The sequence below is a fragment of the Leucopleurus acutus genome (assembly GCF_964270905.1).
Source record: "Leucopleurus acutus genome assembly, chromosome: 20".
Lineage (NCBI taxonomy): Eukaryota > Metazoa > Chordata > Mammalia > Artiodactyla > Delphinidae > Leucopleurus > Leucopleurus acutus.
The window spans coordinates 36,421,479-36,443,362 of NC_139162.1; the positions used below are offsets into that span (position 1 = coordinate 36,421,479).

Consider the following 21,884-nt stretch of genomic DNA (forward strand, 5'->3'; position numbering starts at 1 on the left):
TTTGAAATGATCCTATTCTCTGTGTTCTTGTTATAATCAATATAGAGATAAAGAATTTATTTAAAATGTAGCTTCCAGCTGTTTTGGTGACAGAGCTCATTCTCTGGGGCAGGCAGAGCTTGTCAGGGCTAGTATTGTTTGGTAAGCCTCAGAGCTGCTTGGCTCTGAGAATGATGACTAAAGTCATCATCATGTATAGGAGGCAAAGCAAGAGAACAAGGGAGACTGTCATGTTCTAATTCTTCCTGAGCTGGTCCTCCGAAAGGACATCAGTATTACATGATATTGTAATTTTTTAAATATTCATTTGAGGTTGTATTTCCACTCAACACATTTTAAAATGGCAATTCAAGTATATGATTATCAGCATCAGTTCAATCCTAAGATTTTGTGGTTCTGTGAAAAACCTTCTAAGGCTCTGTGAGCTAGTTCAAAGAAAGATGACTAGTGATAAATTTTAAAGGAGATGATTTTTTTCCAAAGTGTAAGTTACCTGTTTATCAAAGTAAATTATAGTACCCTACCATTTTGTAGTGATAAGGAACTTAAATAAGGTGATGCTTACCTTGAGGACTTTTCGTGGATCATTTGTTTTACAAATGGTGAATTTTTTTCTAAAATGACTATAAAATCTGATTTTTTTTCTCTTAATCCACAGTGGGTTCCTGTCCTACAGGATTTTAGCAATAAGGGCACACTCTGGGGTTTTGTGCCATTTGTGCATGAACAACGACCAACTGAAATACCAATTCCAATTACCCTTCATATTGGAGACTACAACATGGATGGTTATCCAGATGCTCTTGCCATACTGAAGAATACATCTGGAAGGTATGGAAATTAAGTCAAATGAGAAATAGTTGTGAAATATTTTCACTGTGATACTTTGTAGCTGAATGACTCCTAAATATGGTACAGTTCCTTAAATAAGGAACACTGTGAGCTCTGAACTTCTCCCAACTGCTTAGAGTACCTGTTCTTTTTCTGTTTTATAGAACAATAAAAGGCTTATTTTTCATTCAACAAAACTTGATCTTTAAAAGGTCAAAATTTTTATAAGTAAATGACTCAGTTACATTTTGAGTCTGAAGACCATGGAGGTTAAGAGTTGAGCCTAGGCTTCGCTCTCAGTCCAGCCACTTAGCACCTGTGTGACCTTGAGCAGATTACCTAAACTCCCCGTCTGTAAACTGAGAGTAGTAACTGCACCTCTGTCATGGAGTTGTAGTGGAAATTACATGAGGTAAAAATAAAAAATGAGACAATTAGCAAGATACTTAGCACATGCTGACTTTACTATCAGTGAATGTTGCCTTACTGTTGCTTGTTTTGTAATGGTGTTCAGAATTTCGACATGACAATTGATAATATTTGTAAATACAGAATTTCTGAGTATATTTGTTGCATTATCAATGATTTTGAATGTTGTTGCTACTTTTTTTCCCTTAGGTAGAGGTACCAGTAGCTAAACGAATATAGTTAAATTCACAATTACCCTGATCTTGACAGATTCCATAAATATGACTCTTTCCAAATTTTAATGCTTTATTATATTCTTCATATTACAATTAGTTGTATTTCTTGCCCCTTATTCTTTCTTGCCTCGTACATCGTATCTATCCATAATTTTTCTTCTGAGCATTAATTCATTTGTTGGCTCTGGAATTAGTGATGATTCAGCTCCACATTTACTACCAGGCTCATGATGCAATATAACTTTACTGGAAAAAGAATCAGACTATTGTTGATTTTAACATCAAACAATGTTATCTAGAAATGTGATTTTTAGAAAACCACACATTGTTAGTGACTGTCCCTAAATATTTATAGAAATTATAAAATGTCTGTACTTAAACTTTTCTAAGGACCTTGATTTGAAATTATAATCACTCTGAGTTGTGTTTATAAAACTTTCTAGGGATATGAGCATCATGATCCTTAATAGAGAGTAGTATATACACTCATAACTTATATGTATGAAACAGATCTTATGTAACGAAAAGAAACTTCTGAGTTGAATGTGATTTTTATTCCTTTTAAAGTGGCACGTAAAAACAAAGAAATGTAAAAATTGCTTTAATTTGAACAATTTACCCTATTCAAAAGAATAAGAAATTACATCTTAAATTCATTTAAGATGTGATTACTTATTCTTAGAAAAACATACAAACAATTTATAGTTTTGTCATAAAAGTTCTTTATCAACATATTCTTCTTCAAACCATCAAATATTTAACTTACCTTTACCATTCAGTAATAACGATGATATCAACAGCTAATTCAGCAGTGAACAAACACTGTGGCTCTATAGGAAACATAAGGTAAAAGACAGTCATAGACTCTTGATGCTTTTATAAAAGCAACTGTTTAAAACCCAGGGTTTCTTTTTTGTTCTTTTGGGATAGATGAGAATTGAAGGATAGATTTGAGTGCATTTCAGTGTTCATTAAATCACTAGATGAGAAATAGCCCTATACTTGAGAGATGTCTGTCTAGGAAAATTCAGCATAATATTTTCTTTGAAACATAGAAGAAGGAAAATAAGACATAGTGTACCTTATAATCCTTTTCTACTGTTCACTTTTGTTGAAAAGCATTTTATAATTTTTAACTGATTTCAAGACTGCTGTATTGCTAAGAAGTAGTACAGGGTTGCAGTTTATAATTTCAAGGGTTGCTACATGGAGAATTCTGTCTCCTTTTTTCTTCAGGTTTTGAAAATCAGGTAGAGATTAACTACGCAGTTAAGAATAAAATCCACAGTATATGTTTCATGAAAAGAAGTTCTGAAACCTTGGCTTGTTAACTTGTGTTTTTTTGTTTTCAGAGGAGAGTTGCTATTTGGCTTTCTGTTTGTTTTTTATTTTATGGTAAAAGTCTAATTGTTGAAAGTTAACCTTTAGAATCATGTTACATGAAAAAGATCTCTATTAGTGACATTTATAGAGGCAGCAAGTGACTCTAAACAAAATAACATGGTCTGAGGTCAGCCATTTTACATCTGTGCCACCACTGACTGAAAGCCATGGTTTTTTCCCTTGGCTGTCCCATTACTACTCAGTTGCCCTGTGTTTACTGTCATCTTCTGTGTGTAGTCATGTTGTCTTAATTGTCTGAATTTTCATTTTTTTGAAAGAAGGCACACTTAGAATGACATTATTCCAATAGTGTGCTCTTAAGCTAATAATAATTCTGTTTTTAGAATTTTTTAATTTCATGTGTAAAATAACACTGAAAAGATATTTTATGTCCTAAGTCTTTAGTATAGAACTGAAAAACTTTTTTAAAAGGAACTGGAGGATAAATTATAACAAAGAATATTTGAGAACCATTTATCTAATTAAACTCTTATCCTTATGGATTTCTAATCACTATTATTTCTTAATTAACCAGAGTTACTAGAAAAACTAGTACACAAAAATGAAAAGTTTAATTTTATTTTTGCCCAATATGTGGTATACTAGAAATTTTATTTTATGCATATGTTAGAAAAAACATTTCTCTAAATATTCCCCTAGAAATATTAATGTCATAGGTAAAATTAAATACTAATTTTGAGTAACTATTAGGTTTCTATAGGAAAATTTGATAAACCATATTTAAATTAATATTCTAAACCATATTGTGTGATTTTTTTAAAATTCAAAACTAACATAGATTGTAATTTGCTCAGAATAAATGCATGTTTGTTTAACACTGGTACTGTAGTCTAGAAGTTGTGTTAATGATTTACTTATCATTTTGTCAAGCGCATACAATGCATATTTATTCCTTATTTTTAGCATTTAACTGAAGATATAAGAGAGTGACTTTTAGTCTTTGTTCTATTGCATATTAATCAGAATGTTAATATATTTAAGAAAAGTTGTATTGTTATTAATAAATTGAAAGTGGATGAAATTGTAAGCAAAACCTCAGCTTCCAGCAGGGATTTATAGAGAATCCAAATCTAAAAGTACTAAAAGAAAAAAAAAAATTTAAACAAAGGGTTTTATCAGCAAAGGAGCAGATTCTGAGTATCAGCTGTGAGAGCTCCCAAAATCTGTTAAATGGCAAGTAAATCAATAAATGGCCAAATGCAATATATTCCTTGTCAGTTAATGCCAGGAAGCAAAGGGCTTTAGTTTATAAAGTGATTATCATCATGCATATTGCTTCACAGTAATTTCTATGGGGTGGTATTATCTTTACTTTGTAAGTATGGAAACAGTCTCAGATAAGTCAGACTACTTGTCCAGGATCACACAGTTTCAGTCAGCACTCTAAGTTCACAGAATCTGAATCCTTTTTCTTTCCCTGTAAGAAAAAAATTTAGAAGGAAGTAGTATATAACCAAAAAAACACATTTTTAGCAGAGGTTAGAAATGATGATTTGGGCAGATAGTAAAAGTCTCTCTGACAAGAGAAAGAAGGAGCAAGCTAAGGACAAATGAATAAAGTCCATAAGTTTTCTGAGTCTTGCTGTCAGAGACTGATTATATGCAAGCACGTGGCCTCTTATGTTAGTAATTTGGAAACCAGAGGTATAATTTGGATGTGTTGGTGGTATACATTCAGGCTACCAATATGAAACGATGGAAGAGGACCAGAAGCAAGTCGGGATCTGGAACTTTGTCAAAAAAGAATTACTGGGGACTTTTGCAGCTATTAGCTAATTACCCATTCAGTATAATTTGCATTTTCATCTTCACCCTCAGCTTTATAAAATAATTTAGGTTCACACTAATACCCTGAGTCACCAAGGACGGGTTACATTATATTTCAGATGTTCTGCTTTAGTGGGCAAGGAGATTGATAGTACAGATGCCTGTATCCACTTGTACATTTCAAGCCACTGTTGTTTTTCATTTTTATTATGAACTGTAACAAAGGGTTTCATATCATTTTAAATTAGATCAAATATCTTACTAATTTTATGTTTTATACTTCAAATGATTCACCATAATCTTTTTTAAATGAAGTTAATCACCATCTTTTCCATGAATGTGAAAATATAACAGACTTCCTAATTTACAATAAAAGAAAAACATTCCATGCCTATTCTGCCGGGGAATGTTTAGTGGTAGTTTGCAAAATACATCTTGGTAGGCTATGTCACATAATTTCCATGTGTTCAAATGTTACTAGGGAGAATAGCCTGTTTCTGACATTACAACCTACATCGCTAAGTCTTATGCTCTAAATCTTTAACTAATCCTTAGTTAATGAGTAATAACTCTGGGTAGGGAAGTTATCTGCATTCACAGCTTATTGAAGACTGAAGAATATTTTAATAGTTTTGTTTAGGGTATTTTATAGAATTATACATAGGGTTAGAGTAAGGTTTTTGTAAAATGTTTGTTTTTCAAAGTTAATAAGGGTACTGAATTCAAGAATCATATTCACATCACTTCTAGGTTTAATAAAATGTATTACTTCCTCCTAAGCAGATTATTATAAAGCCTCCAGAAGCTTTCAGTATGTAATTTTTTTTTTACATCTTTATTGGAGTATAATTGCTTTACAATGGTGTGTTAGTTTCTGCTTTATAGCAAAGTGAATCAGTTATACATATACATATGTTCCCGTATCTCTTCCCTCTTGCGTCTCCCTCCCTCCCACCCTCCCTATCCCACCCCTCCAGGCAGTCACAAAGCACCGAGCTGATATCCCTGTGCTATGTGGCTGCTTCCCACTAGCTATCTACCTTACGTTTGGTAGTGTATATATGTCCATGCCTCTCTCTCGCTTTGTCACAGCTCACCCTTCCCCCTCCCCGTATCCTCAAGTCCGTTCTCTAGTAGGTCTGTGTCTTTATTCCTGTCTTACCCCTAGGTTCTTCATGACATTTTTTTTTCTTAAATTCCATATATATGTGTTAGCATACGGTATTTGTCTCTCTCTTTCTGACTTACTTCACTCTGTATGACAGACTCTAGGTCTATCCACCTCATTACAAATAGCTCAATTTCATTTCTTTTTATGGCTGAGTAATATTCCATTGTATATATGTGCCACATCTTTATCCATTCATCCGATGATGGACACTTAGCTTGTTTCCATCTACGGGCTATTGTAAATAGAACTGCAATGAACATTTTGGTACATGACTCTTTTTGAATTATGGTTTTCTCAGGGTATATGCCCAGGAGTGGGATTGCTGGGTCATATGGTAGTTCTATTTTTAGTTTTTTAAGGAACCTCCATACTGTTCTCCATAGTGGCTGTATCAATTTACATTCCCACCAACAGTGCAAGAGGGTTCCCTTTTCTCCACACCCTCTCCAGCATTTATTGTTTCTAGATTTTTTGATGATGGCCATTTTGACTGGTGTGTGAGATGATATCTCATTGTAGTTTTGATTTGCATTTCTCCAAAGAAGATATACAGACTGCCAACAAACACATGAAAGAATGCTCAACATCAATATGTGATTTTTAAAATCAGTTTTTACAATATAGAATATCTTAATCAGGCTTTACTTTCATTTTAAACTATTTCTGATTGTACTGTCTTATTCAGTAGCTTCTATACCTCAAATGAGGGAAAATACTAAATTAACCCAGTATGATGTGGCAGAGTAAAAAATGATAAAATGTGTTTGAAATCTTATCCTGGATGACTCATCATTGAAGAACTCATACTGTTTCATCATGGAAGAACTCATACTGCTATGTTGACTAACCTTCACTCACAAACCAACTTCAGCTTCAGTAGTTGGAATTTGTAAAGCTCATGTTTTCTCTACAGTATGGTTGCCTATTCTTCTGCCCTAACGAATCCCTATACTAAAATGAAAAAGGATCCACTAATTAGTTGTGAGGGAAAAAATTATGTAGATGGTAAGTTAAAACACTGACAGTCTCTGTTAATTCCAAAAGGATATATATTAAATATTATTTACTCTATTAGCAATCAATTTTAATCAATCTATTAATAATCACTCCTGCACTCTGAGTTTATTGGCATGTTGTTGCATTCTTCTGTAATTTTTACATTTCCTTTGAATCCATAGGTGTTTGTAATGTTATTTGCCTTTTGTATTTAATTCATCAGCCTTAGGGCTGGTCTGTTTTATTATTGCATTAATGTCTGTGTTTTTGTTGTTATATTTGTTTAAAAAATTACTTTTATTTTCAATGAGATGGATTTTTCACAAATATTTTATTTCTAATTCTGTATTTAACTCCTTCCCTTTTTTTAGATTTATTTTTGTTTTTGTTTTTATTTCATTGAATACTTAATAGAATTTTCCCATTTTCTTAGTTTCTAATAAGTGTTTTTAAGACTCTTTTCTAAGTACTTGACTTCAAACCACACATTTTGATAGGTACGTATTTTGATAGGAATTTGCAATGCAATAACCTTAAGAATGAACAATAAAATTACAGACTCAAACCCTAAGACAGCAATGCAACAAGGACTCACAACACTGCATGGCACAGCATAAGTTCTATGTAGTGTCTACTATTATTTTAATTATTAGTAATATTATTATGTGGTCACACATGCTTTGATTTACTCTTGCCATTTTATGTTTGTATTCATCATTTTTTTCTCATTTTTCTGCCTTCTGTTTGATCATTCAAATTTTTCTTCCTTTTGTAGTTCCTAAGATGGTTTGTACATCATAAATTTCATTTCTGTCATAGTTGTTACAGTTAAATGTTTAGTACATATATTTAAACTTCATTTTTTTAGTGAACTACTAGAGACAAAACAGTCCTTAAGACAAGATTTTTAGCGTATGTTAAAATTCTCTTTCCCCTACCCAGCCCCTCCTCATTCAGTGATATCATCACCATGTTGATATCATCTAGGATTTATCTATTTATGTATTTATTTTCACATTTTGTTGTAGCAGTTATTTACATTTGGCTATAAAGTTTACTAGTTGCTTTGATCACCATTGAACACTCCTGTCTTCCATTCATTCTTTGATTCATCTATTATTTTTCTGGATAGAGTCAAGTAATTCTATCAGGGAGAGTCTGTAGCCTCTTCCTCTAAGACCTTGCAGGTCTGAAAATTTCTTTATTTTCCTCCAGCCTACCTGCTAATTTGCAGAGAATAGGATTCTAAGTTTATATGAGTGTATGCTAGTCTTTCCAGACAAACTATATTGATAAATTTCATTACTTTATACACTATGGCCACCAAGATAAATTCCAATAAGCATTGTCTATATAATTGATGAGTACCTTGCTAACTTTGACTTTATATAAAATTATACTAATATAAAGCAAAGTTAACTTTTTAACTTTTGAATCATCAACATATACAGTTAACTTTTATAATTGGTGGAGAGGTGCTGGAACAGGAAAAAGCATTCTGGAATATATACTTAATCCATTTTATTTCATTTTAATCCTTCCTTCCTAGAATAATAGCCACAAAGTTTTATCACCTCTAAGTAGCAGTAACAGAGTTCCTTCAGAAGAGCAGTAACATGGAAGATTTTGAACTTCAGTTTTTGTAATTCTTACCGGCTGTATAAATTAAACTACTGGTGGTAGAAACTGGGAATATGGAATCAATTTCCCAGGCTGACAGAATTGAAAATGCCTCTCCATGAATAGGGTAAAACTTAGATTCAGACCTCTCTGTTATGTATGTACTTGCAATCAGTTATATTAATGAAAAGAGAAATAAAACACAACTGAGTTTTCTTTTTCAATTTTTTTTATTGAGGTACCATTGGTTTATAACATTGTACAAGGTTCTTGTGTACAACATTAAATTTCTGTTTCTGTGTATACTACAGTGTACTCATTACCAAAAATTTAGTTTCCATTTGTCACCATACACTTGATCCCCTTTACCCATGTCACCTTCCTCCCTCCTTGCTCCTTCCCCTTTGGTAACCACTACTCTATTCTTTGTAGCTACATTTTTGTTTGGTTTGGTTTGACCATTTATTTGGGTCTTTTGTTTGTTTTTTATATATTCCATACGTGGTGGGTGCTTTTTTGCCTCTGTCTTGTCTGGGATCTCCTGAGTCATGAGCTCCATCACCACAGGGAGAGGGAAAGGGTAGGAGGGAGCCAGGGTCATGGGCATCCCTTCTGTGTCCATTGTTTTCTGGTTCATGGGCGCCAGCCCTGCAGGCAGGGGGTGGGGGGGCCAGAGTCGTGGGCACTTCTGCAGCTGGAAGGACAGGATCCTAGACCTTTTGCCACTGCTGCCCAGTTACCTCTGGGTGCTGGCACCACAGTAGCCAGGAGGCCAGGCCAGAGTCATATGTGCTACCTCCCCTGCTGCTACTGAGTTTTCTGGGGCTGTGGGCTCAGCTGCTGTGGCCAGGGGTCCAGGGCACTAGGGTTGTAGCTCCTCCCTTCACTGTCCCCCTTTCTCACCTCCTCTGTGTCCTAGTCCACCCAACTTTAGATGTACAGATGTGCGGAATTCTCTGGCATCCTGGTGTGTTGGGCAGAGGCACCTTTGTTGAATTGTGGATGTTTTACTGGTTTTAAGTTGAAGGGTAGAGCAAAGGGAGCATCTCAATCCACCATAATGCTGACGGCCTTTTTTTTTTTTTTTTTTTCAATTTTTGACAGCATTTATCCCAAAAGGTATTTTTAGGGTGCATTGCGAAACACATGTTTCTTCCACTACATTGTATATCACATGAGGTTAAAAGAAAAGTTTATTTCTAAGTGCAGCTTAGGATAGGAAAAAAAAAAGAGAAAACATGGACTTTAGTCTTCAGTTCAAATGCCAGTGCTGCCACTTAGTAGCTCTGTTTCCTACAGCAAGGTATTTAGCCTGTCTATATATCTATAAATCTGTAAAATAAGGATGAATATACCTACCTGCAAGTTTCTTGTGTGATTAAATGAAATACTATTCCTTCTCCTTCCCTCCAAAGCTTACCTTATTAAGAAACTTTTAAACTACACTGTCAACAACATGAATGTCAACTTTAGTTCCAAAAGACCTATGACAGCTAAGTGATCTCCTACGACTAATAGACCACACAGATTGTCAGAGAAAGGACTGATGGCTATTTTATTCCTGTTAATTTTGTACCGCAACAGCTTCCAAAGGAAAATGAAAAAGGAAAATTAAATGGTGTCAGCAAAAAGTTTTCTTCTGTTGATTTCAGTAAGTGACTTAAAATATCCCGTCTTTCCTGATACTCAGTTTGCCTTTTCTCCCTAAAGCTGAGAGATTAAATGCTACAATGGGTCACTGTTTTCAATGTTGTTACACATGAATTAAAAGAAACAAAACAAAAAATATAATAGGTCTGTGGTAGCAAGATCTATATTTTTATAGATAATTGGAATTATATAATTTTTGGTCCTTAATGACTGATTTCTTTCACTTAACATAGTGTTTTCAAGGTTTACCTGTGAGGTAGCATGTATAAATACCTCGTTTTACTAAATAATCCTCCAAATATGGATATACCACATTTTATTTATTCAAGCTTCAAGTGGTGACTAGTACAATATTGTAGAAGAGTATCAAGAATGACAGTGAACTGTGTATTACCACAGACATAGTATCTCATAAAAACACAAATTTATTCTGTCACAATTCTGGAGGTCAAAAGTCTGAAATCAGTTTCACTGGGCTAAAATCAAAGTACTAGCAATGCTGGTTCTTTCTGGAGGCTGTAGCTAAAAATCTCTTCCCTTGCCTTTTCTGACTTCTCAAGGCTGCCAACCTCCTTTGTCAAAGCCAACAGTGTAGCATCATTGTATTTATTCAGGGTTCTCCAGAGAAACAGAACCAATAGGAGATAGACAGATAGAAATTGAGAGAAGGGAGGAGGAGGGATTGGGATTTTTTTAAGGAATTTGCTCACATGATTATGGAGGCTAAGAAGTCCTGTGATCTGCAGTTAACAGGCTGAAGACCAAGGAGAGCCAGTGTGTAGTTCAGTCTGCGTCTGAACCAGGAAAGTCGATAGTATAAGTTCCAGTCCAAATTCTAGCAGGCTCAAAACCCAAGAAAAATAAGTGTTTCAGTCCGAGTCCCAAAGCCAAAAAAGAACATGTCCCAACTCAATGACAGAGTTCCCTCTTACTCAGCCTTTTTGTTCTATTCATGTCTTTAATTGATGGGATGAGACCCACCCACGTTAGGGAAGGTAAATCTGCTTTAGGAATTCTACCAATTTGAATGTTAGTCTCACCCAGAAACACCCTCAAAGACACGCCCAGAATAATGTTTAACCAAATGTTTGGGCACCCCATGGCCCAGTGAAGTTGACAGATAAAATTAACCATGACAATCTTTTCTTTTCTGATCTCTGCTTCCACTGTTACATCTTCTCCCTTCCTACCATTCTTCTACTTCCCTTTTATAAGGAATATTGTGGTCTTCTTTGTGGGACGATTACTAAGCTTACCATGATCTGAGACCCTCTGAGTTCCTAATGATTCAGCCTCATACTGCATGCAAAATACACTCAGTCCATCTCAACATCCCTGAAAGTCTCAATCCGTTAGTGCATCAGCTCAAGTCCAGAATGCCATTTAAGTCTCATCAGCTCAAAAGCCCCATAATCTCATCGTGTAAATTATCTAAATTAGGCACATGTAAGGCTATCAGAATAATTGATATTAGGGCAAAATTACTCTTCGTTTACGGATCTGTGAAACTAGAAAAAAAGTTATTTGCTTCCATAATACAATGGTGGGACAAGCATGGGATAATAATTATAGGCATTGCCATTCAAAAAGGGAGAAAACGAAAGGAAAAAAGGAGTTATTGGTCTCAAGCAATTATAGAATCCAACCAGACATACCACTTTTGTTTTAAGGCCTGAGTCTAATCCTCTGTGGCCCTCAGCTCCATCCAACAGCCCGTGGCTCATCCTTTTTTCCTAAAGGATAGTACATGTTTGCAGCTGAGTAATTCATCAGCCTCTTTCCTGCCTCTAGAATTTTGAGAGTCTAACAGCCTTCTTTTATTTCATCCTCTCTGTTCCTTTCCATCCAAGCTGGCAGTATTTATGCTAATATAGCACCTGAAAATCTTGGTGAGTCTCCTGCATGTGTCTGAGGAATTGTCTCCATCAGACAAGAGGCTTCTCTACAAATCTTTCTTGGATAAACCCATCTCCATTTTTGGCTTCTGAGATGGCTAAAGGGATACATGAGTCACAGACCTAATCTCTTCAGGGGGATTTGTGATGGAATACTTTGATTTTTGATCCTTTCAAGACATTAACAAAATATTGTCCATGCATGTCCTTGCCATTTTCTCCTGAACATGTTTTCCTGACCGAATCTCTTTAATTTTTTATCTTTTTTCAACCTGCATAGGCTGATAATTTCCCAAATCATCAAGTTCTGGTTTCTTTTTGATTACCAGTCCTTCCCTCAATGTATTTCCTACCTGTCACACTTTTTATAAACAGTGAAACCAAGTTTTACCTTCAGAAGTTTTCTTCAGAATCTCTTCAGTTGAAGGTCTACATTCATCACTTACAATTCTGTTTTTAATATAATTGTTGGACACAAGTCAGACGCGGCCATGACTCACAGGCCTAGCCGCTCCGCGGCATGTGGGATCTTCCCGGACCTGGGCACAAACCCGTGTCCCCTGCATCGGCAGGCGGACTGTCAACCACTGCACCACCAGGGAAGCCACCAGCAGAGCTTTTAACATCCAGTTTTCCACGAACAGTCTGTTTATGATGATTTAGGTATACTCTGTGAAGGTATAGATTTTTTTGATCATTCTTCTGAGCCTTCAGTCTTTAACATCCATATTTCTACAAACAACAGTCTGTTCAAAGCAGTTTAGGCTTTTTCTATCATGCTCCTCAAAATTGTTCCAGCCTCCACTGGTTACCTAATTTCAAAGTCACTTCCATATACTTAGGTATTTGTTACAACAGTACACCACTTCCTGCACCAAAATATGTATTAGTTTCCTAGTGCTACTGTAACAAATTATCACAAATTTAATGGCTGAACAATGCACATTTATTTTGCAACAGTTCTAGACGTCAGAATTTCTGTATGAGTCTTATGAAGCTAAAACCAAGCTGTTGCCAGGGTTGGTTCCTTCTGGAGGCTCCAGTAGAGAATTTATTCTTTAACTCTTTCAGCTTCTAGAAGCTATCCTTGCTCTGCTGAGGCCCACATCAGCAGATCTGCTGGCTCTGCGCCCATCACCTTTTTTCCCCTCTGCTTCTGCCCTCACATCACCTTCTGACACTAACTTTGACCTCCTTCCTCCCTCTCATAAGGACCCTTGTGAATTACATTGGGCCCACCCAGATAATCACATAAAACACAGGATAATCTCCATACCTCAAGATCCTTAAGTTGATCACTTTTGAAAAGTTCCTTTTGCGTATAAGCTGAGATATTCATAAGTCCTATGGATTAGGATGTGGGCATTATTCTGTCACAGGTTGTGTATAGGTACATTATAATTGCTGATATTTACTGAGCACTGCTGATGTATCCTGGTGTTTTGCTCAGAGTTTTAAGTATGATATTTCGTATTTAATCCTCACTACTATCCCAGTAAGCTGTTACACAATTTTACAGATGAGAACTAAGGTTGCCACAGAATGAACTGAACACAAAAGATGACATATCAGAGATGATAGATGAGCTTTAAATGCTATGTTTTTATAACCTAGTGGAATAGCTAAAACAATCTTGAAAAAACAATGTTGGGGTCTCAGACTTCCTGATTTCAAAATTTACTAAAAACTATAGTAATCAAAACAGTGTGGTACTGGTATAAAGACAGACAATACAATAGAATAGAAAGCTTAAAAATAAACCCTGGCATATATGGTCAAATGATTTTTGGCAGAGGTGCCAAGACTATTCAATAGGGAAAGAACCCTTTTTTCAATAAATGGTGTTGGGAAAACTGAATACATACATACAAAAAAATGAAATTGGCCCTTTGCCTCACACTATATACAAAAATTAACTCAAAATGTATCAAAGACCTAAACATAAGATTTAAAACTATAAAACACTTAGAAGAAAACATAGGGGGAGATTTTCACAACATGGAATTTGGCAATGATTTCTTGGTTATGACACCAAAAGCACAGGCAACAACAGCAAAAATGGACAAATGAAACTACATCAAAATGAAAAATTTTTATGCTTTGAAGGATGCTATCAACAGAGTGAGAAGGCAGCCCACAGAATGGGAGTAAATATTTATTTGCAAGTCATGTATCTGTTAAGTAGTTAATATCCACAATATATAAAGAATTCCTACAAGTCAGCAACAGCCACCACCCTCACCCTTCCAAAAAAAACAAACAAAAAATAGGACTTGGATATACATTCCTCCAAAGAAGATATACAAATGGCAAATAAGCACCTGAAAAGGTGCATTAAGGGAATGTAAATCAAAACAATAATAAGATGCCTCTTCTCACCAGTTAGAATACCTATTTTTTTTTAATACAAGAAATTAATAGGGCTTCCTTGGTGGCACAGTGGTTGAGAGTCCACCTGCCGGTGCGGGGGACACGAGTCCGTGCCCCGGTCTAGGAGGGTCCCGCATGCCGCGGAGTGGCTGGGCCTGTGGGCCATGGCCGCTGAGCCTGCGTGTCCAGAGCCTGTGCTCCGCGATGGGAGAGGCCACAACAGTGAGAGGCCTGCGTACTGCCAAAAAAAAAAAAAAAGAAAGGAATTAACAAATTTTGGTGAGGATGCAGAGAAATTGAAACTCTTGTGTGTTTCTGGTGGGAATGTAAAATGGTGCAACTGCTAAAGAAAACAGTATGGTGGTTCCTCAGAAAATTAAAAATAGAGTTACCATATGATCCAGTAATTCCACTTCTGGATATATAACCAAAAGAATTGAAAGCTGGGACTCCTACAGATATTTGTTCACCATGTTCATAGCAGCTTTATGCACAGTAGCCCAGAAGGAAGCAACCCATATACTCATCAACAGACGAAAGGAGTTTAAAATGTGATTTATACATACAATGGAATATTATTCAACCTTAAAAAGGAAGGAAATTTTGACACATTACCATATGAATGAACCTTGAGGACACTGTGCTAAGTGAAATAAGCCAGTCACAAAAGGAAAAATACTATATGATTCCACTTATATGAAGTACCTAGAGTAGTCAAATTCATAAAAACAAAAATTAGAATGGTGATTACCAGGAGCTGGGGGAAGAGAGGAATGAGGAGATAGTGTTTAATGAGTACAGAGTTTTAGTTTCTGAAGATGAAAAGTGTTCTGGAGCTAGATAGTGGTGATGATTGTACAACAATGTGAATATACATAATGCCACTGAACTGTATACTTTTAAATTGTTAAAATGATAAATTAGGTATATTTTCCACAATTAAAAAAAGTATGGAATGTTAAAAGTGTTTTCTTCATCTGCGAAAATGGAGGCAATATGTTATCTAAGAGAAAAAAAACTGTCTTTTTTACCATAATAACCTTGAAAATACCTAAAATATTCCTTTAATCAACTAAACTGATTATCTGTTTTCTTTTTCTTCTATCCTAATCTTCGTGTTATTTCAGTTTGTCAAGGTATTTTTTTTTTCTCTTAAGCAAATTATACTTGTTCATATATTCATTTGCTCAGAAACTAAATAGTGCTGGGCATTTTTTTCAGATGCTAGAGATACAACAGGAGCAAGAAGAGATAAAGCCCTTTCTTCTCATTGACCTTTATATTCAGTGTTTAGGACTGAGACCAAGATGTCTACTTTAAAATGTTTGTCAAATAAAGCATTGCCAAAGTAATAACATTTGAGATTAAGCTAAAATGATGAGAAGGAGGTAGCCACATGAGAACTAGTGACTGCCCCATAAAACTTGGTCATTAATTTACTCGTTGAACAAATTTTATTGAGGGTATAACATGTTCCTGGCTCAACATGTTATTTAGAAATAACATCAGTGTAGAGCTGATGTTGTAGTGGGAAAAAAATAGACCACAGACAATTACATGTAAATATATTATAAAATATAAGAAATAAGTGCCAGGAAAACAAAATTAAGTGAGCAATTGTGTAACAGGATGGGAGTAGAGGACAGCTGAGAGATGGTAGACAATTTTGGCTATAGAAATCAGGTGACACTCTTCTATGGCCATGATATTTAGCTGCTCACTGAGTGCAGTGACCAGGAAGCCATGGATGTCTGTTAAAGAATATTCTGAGTAGAGGGAAAAGGTCCTGAAAGATCATGTTCAAGTGTTCCAAGGAAGTGACTGTGGCTGGAGTGAGTAATCCAAAAAATGCTAGTAGGAAATGAGTCCAGAGAAGTATCCAGGGGCCAGGTCGTTTACAGCTTTATGGGCCATAGTAAAGGCTTTGGATTTTACTTGAAGTATCATGGGAAAACACTAGAGGGTTTGAACAGAGGCAGAATTTGAATTTTAAATGAGTCATTCCTAATTATTCTCGCTACTCTTTGGAGAATGCGTTTGAGGTGAAGTTGGGGAAGATTTGAATAAGGGAAGCCAATTAGGAAACTGCTGTAGAATTCTAGGCAAGAGATAATGGTGGATTAAGGGGATAACACTGAAGTTGTGGAAAAGTGATAAGTTTTGCTATATATTTAAAGGTAGAACCAACAGGCTTTCCTTATGAATTAGATGCAGAGTCTAAGAGAATGAGAGGAGTCAAGGATGACTCCATGGTTCTTTCCCTGACTGGCTGAGTGAGTGGGAGTACCATTTCCTGAGATGGGGAGCAGCAGGGGAAAAAGCAGTTTGGGCGCTGGAGAAAAGAATGTGTAAAATCTGTTTTGACTGTGTTTGGGTGAGGATGCTCATTACTCATCCCAGAGGAGTTCTTGCATAGGTAGTTGAATATGTAAATATGTAGTTCAGAAGAGATAAAATAAAGTTGAAGTGAAAAAAAATTGAGGAAGAGTCAGCTTATATATAGTGTTTAAAACCTTAATGCTGAATGAGATAATTTAGGGAATTTGTATAGATAGAGAAGCAGACTGATGACTGAGCATAAGGGCCCTCCCACATTTATAAGTCAGGAACAAAAAGTAGCCAGCAAAGGAGACTGAGGAGGTGTGGCCAGTGAGGAAAACGATCACAGTGTGGCTGCCAAAAGAAAGAGTGTCAAGGAGTAGGAAGTGATCATCTACATTAAATGTTGCTTAGAGTCTGGATAAAATAAAGCTTGAGAATTCACCATTAGATTTAGCAATGCAAAGCTCTTAGTAATTTGGACAAGATTGTTTTTAAAGGATTAAAGTCCAGTGGGAGTGGACTCAAAAGTAAATGGGGGTTTCCAATTTCAGAGAAGTTAGAATATTCAAAATGCACCTTATATCTCCTACTAATTATACCTAAAAATACATAAAATACATAAAACAATTATTATAAGACTCTGAAAGGTGGACAAAAGGACATAAACTGGCTAGGGACCTCAGGACTGGAGAGATAATCCAGTGATGAGTTCTCTAGTTTTTGTTTTTGTAATATTTTTATAATTAATTGGGGATTTTGGTTGTTTGTTCACTTGTTTTTTGTTTCTTAAATATCCTGACCTGACACTAGAGTAGCCTACAGCTCAGAAATGCCATTGAGCAAAGGCAGAACAAAAAGCCCTAAGACTCTCAAGCCAGAGGATTGGGAAGATGGAGGACTTGTACAGTAGAAGTCCTCTTGACCAAATGTGTTAGGTTAGGAGGCTAGAAGCACAACATTCAAGGTGCCATCTGGGTTGGTTTCTGGTGAGACCTCTCTTCATTACTTATAGACAACCACCTTCCTGTTGTGCTCTCACATGAACTTTCCTCTGTTTCTAGTGTTTCTTTCTCCTCTTATAAGGATACCAATCTCCTGTAGGATTAGGGTGCCATCACAAAACTTCATTTTACCTTAATTACCCTAAAGGCTCAATCTCCAAATTCAGTTATATTGAGGATTAGGGCTTCAACATATGAATTTAGCAGGAGGGGGGGACATGATTCAGTCCAAAGCACCTGCTGTACTCCAAATGAACACCACGACAGAAGCCACCACCCTCCTTACTGGGTACCATGGAGACTGGGGAGTGGAACACATATATCGACTGTGCATTAACAGAAGCAATCCTCTGCTTCTCCTCATCTGGTAAACAGGCTGAGGCAAAGCCCTGTTGACCATTCCCACCCTCCATTAATAAAGTGATGTACCAACCTTTCCTTCTTAAGTGCTTTGGAGACTATGAATGGAGGGTTTTTGACCATCCCCACCCTACTGTAAGCAAATGTCATCAAAGAGCCAGTGCTTTATTACCTACTGACAATAGAGTGCAGAAAGGATTAAGGAGAGGAGAGAGCTGGAGAGATTCTTTAAATCTGTGTTTGAAGTCCTGGGTATACCTGTAGGTAGCCATGCATGAAAATGACAAGGGTCAACACAGGGAAATTTCTGATAATTGAACTACAGTGTGGAACACTGCCTAGGTTCAAAATGGCCTCTGATAGCAAACAAGCAACACAGACCAGTAGAACAATGCAGTAGTTTCAAAATCTAAATTGCCATTCAAATTGAATTCCACAAAAGTGAATTGAGACATGCATTCTGATTGACTCCTCTAAAAAAAGATTTAAAAAGAAACTAGAGTCTAGTAACATAAAATGTCAAAGATACAACCCACAGTTGCTCGTTATTATACCATTGAACAAGGAAAATCTCAAACAAGATTAAAACAATTGACAGATACCAACACCAAGATAACACAGATACTGGAATTATCTAAAAAGTTTAACCAATTACCATAAAAATGCTTCAGCAAGCAATTACAAACCCTATTAAAATAAATAGGAAAACAAAGAAAGAGAAGTGATAAAGTAGACCAAAATGGAAATTTTAGAATTAAAAATTACAATAATTGAAGTTTAAAACTCACTGAATGCCTCAATAGCAGAATGGAGATTACAACATAAATATTAATAGATGTTAATAATTATTAATAGACAATATTCAGCCTGATAACAGAGAAAATATGAATTGAAGACAAGATGAACAGAGCCTTAGAATTCTGTGGGACAATAAAATATCTAGCATTCATGTCACTGAAGATCCAGAAAGCAACAGAAAAGAATGCAGGACTGAAAAATACTTGAAGAAATAATGTCTGAAAACAACCCAAATTTAGTGCAAGATATAAACCTACAGATTGAAGAAAGTGAGCAAACTTCAAACAAATTACACCCAAAGAAATCCACCTATCGTAATCAAATTTATGAAAACTAAAGATGAAGAAAAAATGAAAATGATCAAAGAAAAAGGAAGCATTGCCTTTAAAGGAATAGTAATTCAACTGACTACGTGTTTCATATCAGTAACCATAGAGACTAGGAGTAATTGGCACATTTTTGAAGGGCTGAAGAAAAGAATAGTAAACCCAGAATTCTGTGCCTAGCAAAAAATATCCATCAGGGATCAAGGTGACATAGATACATTCTCAATGGGAGAAAGTCTGAAAATTCAAAGTTAGCACACCTGCTGTAAAATCATTGTTAAAAGAAATTCTTCAGACAGAAACAAAATGACACCAGAAGAAAATTTGAATATCAATAATGAGGAAAAAACGATATTTGGGTAAATACAATAGATTATTCTTTTCCTCTGGAATTATTTAAACTATGTTTGATGGTTGAAAGCAAATAATTTAACATTTTCTGATATGGCTCTCAACATATGAAGAGGTAATGTTCTAGATAATTACGTCGTAAAGGGTAAACAGAGCTAATTGGTAAGTTTTCTACATTCCATTTAAAGTGGTAAAACACTGGAATGTAGTGATGTATGTTATACATAAATGTATTCCCTAGAGCAACGCACCTTAAAAAAAGTTTTTATAAAAAACCATACAGTGCATTGGAAAAGGGTATAAGAATGAAAATAGTGAAGACAACAGAGGAATGAATACCATAGCCAACATAAACCTTATCAATACTTATATTAAATGTAGGAACTTACCTGGTGTCATGGTGGATAAGATTCTTCCTGCCAATGCAGGGGACACGGGATCGAGCCCTGGTCCGGGAAGATCCCACATGCTGCAGAGCAACTAAGCCAGTATGCCACAACTACTGACCCTGCACTCTAAAGCCCGCGATCCATAACTACTGAGCCTATGTGCCACAACTACTGAAGTCCACATGCCTAGAGCCTGTGCTCCTCAACAAGAGAAGCCACCCTAATGAGAAGCCCATGCACCACAACAAAGAGTAGCCCCCTCTCTCTGCAACTAGAGAAAGCCCGCGCACAGCAACAAAGACCCAATGCAGCCAAAAATAAATTAATTAATTGATTAATAAAAATACTTATATTAAATGTAAATGTATGAAACACACTAAACAGAGAATGTCAAAATAGATTTAAAAATTATGAACCTGTGTTATATTGTCTACCAGAAGATCACTCCAAATATAATGATACAAGTAAGTTAAAAGTAAGTGTGGGAAAACATACCATGCCAACAATAATCAAATGAAAAGTGGAGTAGCTATTTTAACACAGCAAAGTAGACTTCAGAGCAAAGAAAATTACCAGGATAAAGTGTGATGTTACCTGATTATACAAGGGTTAATTCACCAAGAAAAATAGTAATCCTAAATGTGTATGTATCAAACAACAGAGCTGCAAATATGTGAAGGAAAAAACTGATAGAACTAAGAATAGAAATAGGTAAATCCACAAACATAGCTGGGGACATCATACCCCTCTCTCAGTAATCAGTAGAACTACTAAAAAGAAAAACAGCCAGGTAGAGAAAAACTAAGCAACACTATTAACCAGAAGATCTAATTCACATTTACAGAGCACTCACTGGACAACAGAAAAATACACTTTTTCATTATAAGTTTAATTGACCTACAACACTGTGTTCTGAGTACCTGATATAGTGATTACAAAATGATTACCATGAAAAGTCAAGGTACCATCTGTCACCATGCAAAGTTATTACAATATTATTGACTATATTACCTATTGTGTGCATTTCATCCCCGTAACACTTTTATTTTCTCACTGGAAGTTTGTCCCTCTTAATTACCCTTACCTATTTCATTCATACCCCCACACCCTTCCCCTATGGCAACCACCTGTTTGTTCTCTGCATCTGAGAGTCTTTTCTGTTATGTTTGTTCATTTGTTTTGCTTTTGAGATTCCAAATGTAACTGGATATACAATATTTGTCTTTCTCTGATTTATTTCACTTAGCATAAAGCCCTCTAGGTCCATTCATGTTGTGACAAATAGCAAGATTTCATTCCTCTATATCTGATTAATATTGCATTGTATAAATGTCGTATCTTCTTTATTCTTTTACTTATCTGTGGCTACATAGGTTGCTGCCATATCTTGGCTATTGTAAATAATGCTGAAATGATAATAGGGTTGCATTTATCTTTTCAAATCAGTGTTTTTGTTTTCTTCCGAAAAATACCCAAAAATGGAATTACTGGACCATATGATAGTTCTATTTTTAATTTTTGGGGGAATCTCCATATTGTTTTCCATAGTGGCTATACCAGTTTACATTCGCACCATCAGTGTATATGGGTTCCCTTTTCTTCACATCATTGCCAACACTTGTTACTTATTGTCTTTTTGATAATAAAAGCCATTCTCGCAGGTGTGAAGTGATGTCTCATTTTAGGTTAGATTTGCATTTTCCTGATGATTTGCGCATCTTTTCATGTTTCTGCTACCATCTGTATGTCTTCTTTGGATAAATGTCTATTGAGATCCTTTGCCCATTTTTTAATAAGGTTGTTTTTTTGATGTTGAGGTTTTTGTTTATTTTGGATATTAACCCCTTATCAGATATATCATTTGCAGGTATCTTCTCTCATTCAGTATGCTGCCTTTTCATTTGTTGGTAGCTTCCTTTGCTATGCAAAAGCTTTTTAGTTTGATGCAGTACCATTTGTTTACTTTGACATTTGTTTCCTTGCCTGAGT

At 35.6% G+C, this 21,884-nt stretch overlaps 1 protein-coding gene across 1 annotated transcript in view; it reads left to right on the top strand.

The window, feature by feature from the left end:
• The window catches only part of ITFG1 (integrin alpha FG-GAP repeat containing 1), a 238,738-nt gene that overhangs the window by 120,255 nt on the left and 96,599 nt on the right, over positions 1–21,884 (top strand). The window contains exon 10 of the mRNA XM_082863446.1: positions 659–831. Within this exon, the coding sequence (XP_082719572.1) occupies positions 659–831 (173 nt within the window). The remainder of the gene's footprint in view (positions 1–658; positions 832–21,884) is intronic.